The 6,466-nt window shown below is 46.8% G+C and overlaps 1 protein-coding gene across 1 annotated transcript; it reads right to left on the bottom strand.

Annotated features, from left to right (window-relative positions):
- Positions 1 to 4,232: 4,232 nt before the first annotated feature.
- Positions 4,233 to 5,740, bottom strand: LOC114910533 (polymeric immunoglobulin receptor-like). Its single transcript, XM_029252075.1, has 2 exons — positions 5,593 to 5,740; positions 4,233 to 4,555 (listed from the first exon to the last, which is right to left on the bottom strand). Exons 1-2 carry the CDS (start codon positions 5,738 to 5,740, stop codon positions 4,233 to 4,235), a joined length of 471 nt encoding a protein of 156 aa, XP_029107908.1.
- Between the last annotated feature and the right edge of the window lie 726 nt (positions 5,741 to 6,466).

The raw sequence follows: 6,466 nt of genomic DNA, 5'->3' as shown, positions 1-6,466 counted from the left end.
AACAAAGGGGTATCTGGCCCCATCAAGCCAGTGTCTCCATTCCTCCTGAGCCTGGAGGAAAAAAGCTCCTGGTTCCTGATATTGTAGTTTCTCTTGGCTTGGGACAACCTCTTCAAAAAGAATGCACAAGGGTGCAATGTGGATGGATTACCTTGTCCTTGGGAAAGAATTGCTTCTACTCCTGTTTCCGAGGCGTCAACTTCCATGACGAACGGTGACTCAGGATCTGGGTGGCGGAGAATAGGAGCCAAAGTGAACCTGCTCTTCAGGGCATCGAAGGCTCATTGTGCCTCTTCGGACCAGGGGAGTCGGGTTGTTTTGCTGGCGATCAAGGCAGTCAGAGGAGCGGCGAGCGAACTAAACGCTCTGATGAAATGACGATAGAAATTGGCGTATCCCAGGAACCATTGGAGAGCCTTCACCGTGGTAGGAAAGGGCCATTGGAGGATGGTCCTTACCTTGTCCGGGTCCATGGTGATGCTGTCTTTGCTAAGCACGAATTCTAAAAAGGAGATCTGCTCTTGATGGAATTGGCACTTCTCGATCTTCACAAAGAGGCGGTGTTGAAGTAACCTCCGTAGCACCTGACGCACCAGCTTGACATGCTGATCCACGGATGAGGAGTAGATGAGGATCTCGTCCAGGTACACCAAAACTCTGTTGTTGATGAGGTATCCTAGGACATGATTCATGAAAGCCTGGAAAACACTGGGGGCATTGGAGAGGTCGAAAGGCATGACGAGGTATTCATAATGTCCTACGGTGGTGCTCTGATGCGAATGAGATTATAGGCACTTTGCAGGTCAAGCTCGGTGAACCATTGCACCCGGTGGATGTGTTCGAGGGCTACCGTGATCGTAGGCAACAGATGCAGGTACCTGAGGGTGATGCAGTTCAACCCCCAGTAATCAATACAGGGATGGAGGACACTGTCCTTTTTCTCTATGAAAAAGAACCCGGTTGAAGCGGGGGAAGTGGAAGGACAGATGATACCTGCTGATAGGGTCTCCGAGATGTATTGTTGCATGGCCTGTTGCTCAGGTAGGAAAAGAGGGTAAACCCGACCCTGTGGAGGGGTCGTGCCCAGGAGAAGGTCAATGGCGGAGTCCCAAGAACGGTGTGGAGGGAGCACAGTGGCTTGTTCCTTGCTGAAGACCTCCGTCAAATCCAGATGCTCCAGGGGAATGGACACCTGCGGGAGAGAGTCTGCACTTTCGACTGAAGTGGCTCTACAGGGGAGCCACAGACACTTCCCCTCACACTGGGATCACCATGACACCAGCTCCCCAGTACTCCACCTGAAGATGGGATCGTGTACGGTGAGCCATGGAAAACCAAGGATTACCGGGACTTCTGATGAAGCGATCAGATAGAACTGCATCAGTTCCTTTGTGGAAGGCCCCCACTCCTAAGTGCACCGGCTCTGTCTGGGTGTCAACGAAGCCTTTCCCTAGCGGTTGTCCATCTAGTGCACTCACCCTCATTCAGACCTTAGACCCATGCCTGGGGATGCTGTGTGCCCTCGCGAACCCAGAGTCCATAAAACAATCTGCAGCACCCGAGTCAACCAAGGCTTGGGCCTCCACCTGGTACGTTCCCCAGGACAGGACAATAGGGACAGTGAGCCTATTACAGTGAAAGGTTCCACTCACCTGAGTTTGTGGGCGGACTGGACAGTTGATCTGGAGATGGCCAGAGTTGCCACAGTAGAGACATAGGTGACCTCAGAGCCGACGCTGACGTTCTGTGGCGGTCAAGCGGCCATGCCTCAGCTGCTGGGTTCAGGCTCTTCTCTGGGAGTGAGGGGCCTCTCCAGGGCTGGCTTCGGGCGAGGTTCCCTATCCCGGGCGAGGCTGTCCATGGTCACGGCCGTCTCGATAAAACGGTCGAGTGTTCAGTTCTCTCTTTGAAAAGCCAGCTCCTTTCTGAGCCTGGGGTTCAGCCCGCATCAAAAACAGGCCAGCAGATCAGGGTTGTCCCAGCCGCTGTGTTTAGCAAGGGTGCAGAATTTGACGGCGTAATCTGCAACAGAGGGGTCGCCTTGTCTAATATCTAAGAGACGTTCACTGATGGTCTGGTTGGGGAGAGGAAGCCCAAACGCTGCAGTGAAATGGGCCTTAAAGTCCTCATATGAGCTCTGAGAACAACTCCCCCAAGTGGCTGTGGCCCAGTCCAGTGCCCGACCCGTCAGGAGAGAAATCAGGTAAGTGATCCAGCTCTGGTCCAAGCGATACACTTTGGGTAGACTGGCAAAGATGAGCTCACATTGCATAATAAAACCCGCACGCCGGAATGGCCAGCCATGGTCTTGCTCGGACGGCGGCGGAGGCGAAGCTGACGGTGGATCAGACACGGCAGGGGGTGGCTTCCTTTGGAGCTGTTTCTACTAGCGCGACCAGCCCCTTACCATGCAGAGGGTTTACCAGATCTTGAAAGGCATCGGTCAGGCGATTTATCGCTTGTTCTTGTACTCCCAGTAGCACCCCTTGGGAGGCGAGCGTGGGCTGGAAGCGCTCCTGCTCTGCTGGGTCCGTGTGAGAGGCAGAACCTTCTGTCATGGCGGTGTCCAGGAAGTCAGTGCAGAGCGGTGGCGTTTATTAAGGGAATCCAAAAGACGTGGTCAGAAGACAAGCACAGGGTTACCGATGAACATATGTTGGTGAAGGGACAATCCGAAAGTCTTAATCCCAGGAGACAAGCGAGAAGTCAAAGAACACAGATAGAGTCGTAGGAAGGGGCTATGGAACAAGGACTAGGACGGCCAGGATAGGAAAGGTAGGAAGGCTGATGCAAATGAGGTGAGCAAGTAACAAAGCTGACAAGGTTCCGTGCTCGACCCTGCTCTGCGCACGCCTTTTATGCTTCTGCACTGTGAGCCGTTGCAGGTGTTCCTTGTTGCACCGAAGTTGAGGGCGTGACAGTCTGCTTTCAGAAAATGTCTGTCAGCAGATATTTAAATGTTCACACTAACCACAATATACATTTATTATCCATATCATATTTCTTATTGAAGGAAATACCTTTTGCTATCATTTTGGCAATAAAATGCTAGGAAATTGTTTTGTTTTTTGCAGAAAAAGAAACTTACTACATTTTTGACACAACTTCCTGGTTACTATGACAACTACCCCCAGAACCAGCAGAAGTCCACATGATGACAGGAGTGTTAGCAGCACAGAACGGCTGTACAGCAAAAGACACAATGATTCAGCTAAGCATCTTCACAAGCTGATGGGTTCCTCTGACAACATTTCAGTGCTTTTTTATGGTACCAGTAAAACACGGGAAGCTAAAACATCAAAGTTTCAATTGAAAACTAAGAAATTTCAAATTTCCAAATATAATTTAAACATACTAAGATCTTTATGTCTAGACTAGATTTTTAATGACCTTGAATTAATTTTGTCCCCAATAACAATGAAAAAGGAATGATTTATTCTGATTGTCTACAGTCATCTTTCTCCTGCATTTACAGTTAAACTGCTGCTGGCGTTGAGAAACATCAGAGCTCGAATGAATATGAAGAGAATTACAGTACTTATAAAGTACCTTTTGTTTTCCTTCTGTCATCCTCACTTTCACTGGAACTGGAGACAAAGACTGTTGGAGCTGAAGGTGTATCTGTGGTCATTGCAGTCGGTGGTTGTTTCTCAGTTAAACTTGTTGGGTTTATCGGTGCTGCAGTTGCTGCAATGAGTCAGAAATCAACCCTGATTGAGTGAAGAAAATCAGTCTTGCTATATTTTAAAGTGAAGATTCAAATCTATCTGACAAAAATCTGTTTCATGAAATGTAGGACAGGTTGTAATTCCACACCATCAAAATACTTAATATACAATGTTAAACACATTGGATGAATATTGGTTGTATACCAATATACAATGTTAAACACACACATTTTCTGAACCGTGCCCCCGCGCCCCCCACACAATGTTAAACACATTGGATGAATATTGGTTGTATACCTTTTTTAGTTATGTTTTTTTCTTTTTATTTCTGTTCAAGGGGGTGCGGTGGTGCAGTGGGTTGGCCCACAGTCTTGCTCTCCAGTGGGTCTGGGGTTCGAGTCCCACTTAGGGTGCCTTGTGATGGGCTGGCGTCCCGTCCTGGGTGTGTCCCCTCCAGCCTTACGCCCTGTGTTGCCAGGTAGGCTCTGGTTCCCTGCAACCCTGTATGGGACAAGCTGTTCAGAAAGTGTATGTGTGTGTGTGTATGTATTTCTGTTCAATTTTTCACTTACTGTGTCTTTTCTGAGTGACACTGATATGAACAGGAAAGTGTCGGTCTCCAACAGAGCACCAGTACCAGCCTCTATCCTTCTGTGGTAGGTCCCTCATTGTCACACTGAAGACCTCAAGTGTAGAGTCCACCTTTAGGGTCACTGTCTGCTGGGATGTGTCTTTGTACCATGTTGTTACACAAAAACTGTCCTTTCTTGACCTGCACCACTTCTTCTCCCTGCCTCTGTAACTGTAGCTGTAAAAACAGTGTACAGTGACACTGTGCCCCAGTTCAGCCTCCATCATGTTGTCCTTTACTGACACACCTGGAGTGTCTGAACACAGAGACAGGTAGGGAGGAGAGGATGTTAAACTCATTTAAACAAGCTCTGGGCAGGGTGTTTGTTGGGGTAGGGTTTTGGGGGGCTCACAGTATGTCAGCTCGACAACCTGTTAGAAATCACATTAACACATGTTACTGCACTTCATTACAGTCATTACATTACTGCTGGAAGAATCATCGGCACACCCCCCTCAGCTCTCCAAGAACTGTACTCGTCCAGAGTCAGTAAAAGGGCCAGCAAAATCATTCTAGACCCCTCACATCCAGGCCACTTCCTCTTTGAACCTTTGCCATCTGGCCGGCGGTACAGAGCACTGAGCACCAGGACAGCCAGGCACAAGAAAAGTTTCTTTCCTCAGGCCATCTACCTCATGAACAGCTAAATCCCCCCCTAGAGAGTAAACCAGTGCAATACACAGCGCTATTTATATTTATAATTATATCTATTTATCACATCATATGTCTTACTCACATTCCCTTGCATTGCTATAGAACATACCTGCACATATATATAATGTCTAGTGACTATTTTGTATATTAGGTACTTATATTTTTATATAGGGGGCGTGGTGGCGCAGTGGGTTGGACCACGGTCCTACTCTCCAGTGGGTCTGGGGTTCGAGTCCCGCTTGGGGTGCCTTGCGACGGACTGGCGTCCCGTCCTGGGTGTGTCCCCTCCCCCTCCAGCCTTACGCCCTGTGTTGCCGGGTAGGCTCCGGTTCCCCGTGACCCCGTATGGGACAAGCGGTTCTGAAAATGTGTGTGTGTGTGTGTGTGTGTGTGTGTGTGTGTGTGTGTGTGTGTGTGTGTGTGTATTTTTATATATGTTTTATCCTTCATTCACATACTCTATCTTCTCATCTGTGTCTTGTCACTGTCATTCTGTCTGTGCTGTGGAAGTTTCAGTCACCAAGACAAATTCCTTGTATGTGTGAATATACTTGGCAATAAAGCTCCTTCTAATTCTGATTCTGATTCTGATTCTAAATAATAAATTCTGGTGAGAAGTTCATAAGTAAGACATCTTACCAGTGACTGTTATATTGTATACATTTACTGATAACAGGAAATGTCCATTGCGGTCCAGCACACACATATACATCCCAGAGTCTTTCTTCTGCAGGTCCTTCATGGACACTGTGAACACACCCTGCACAGGATCATCACTGACTGACATGCTGGCAACATTCGATCTCACTGGACAGTTAGCTTCTTTTTCACCCTTGCACAACTGTTTGGTACAGGCATCACATCTATGGTAAAAACATGGGACGGTGATGGACTGTCCTTTCAGTACAGTTACATTTCTCACTCTTTTCTCACTCTGACTTCCTGCAAAGACAACAGAAATGTGTCCAACAGTATCCTTCACAGTGTACGTCTTCATGAACATTTGTTTACTGACTTAAGTATTTTCCCTCTAAAGTGAATTCCATCTGTACCAATAAAAGTGTAGAAAAGTGCTTCTCACAGTAATTGAAATATTAATTTTCATCATTAATGCACAGATTTTCTCAACCACTGGGAGCGCTTCTCTGGCAAAAACAACTTTTACCACAGCTGCTCTCACCTCTGCACTTAAATTTTGCTTGTTTTATGAAGTGTGGTTTCCACACCTTATGATAAAAAATTTCCATTGCAATCTACTTCTGAGAAATCTATTTATGTTCAAACAGCTAAATATATGCTAATTCCACCTTGAAGGATCACTGTTGTTTCCTAGTGAATGAAAATTTGGTGTTTGGTATTTTCACCAGCAAACATTCAGCCAATTACACCTACAAAATTTTATTAGAAATTAAACACAAAAAAATAAATAAAAGGATTACAAAAGCGCTTCTAAAAGCCTACATTCTCATCAGAAGATAAAAACATCCATCCATTATCAATAACCACTTGTCCA

This window comes from Scleropages formosus, chromosome 1, assembly GCF_900964775.1.
Source record: "Scleropages formosus chromosome 1, fSclFor1.1, whole genome shotgun sequence".
NCBI classification, from domain to species: Eukaryota; Metazoa; Chordata; class Actinopteri; order Osteoglossiformes; family Osteoglossidae; genus Scleropages; species Scleropages formosus.
Note: the sequence above shows the minus strand (reverse complement) of the source record. Positions and strands in the feature narration are given on the sequence as shown.

What these genes read in the sequence shown, in the direction of transcription:
- LOC114910533 (XM_029252075.1), bottom strand. Translation starts at nt 5,740, where the DNA reads ATGTCAGTCAGTGATGATCCTGTGCAGGGTGTGTTCACAGTGTCCATG. An exon ending in ATACAATATAACAGTCACTG is followed by an intron (nt 4,556 to 5,592) that starts GTAAGATGTCTT and finishes CTCTGTGTTCAG; the next exon opens with ACACTCCAGGTGTGTCAGTA.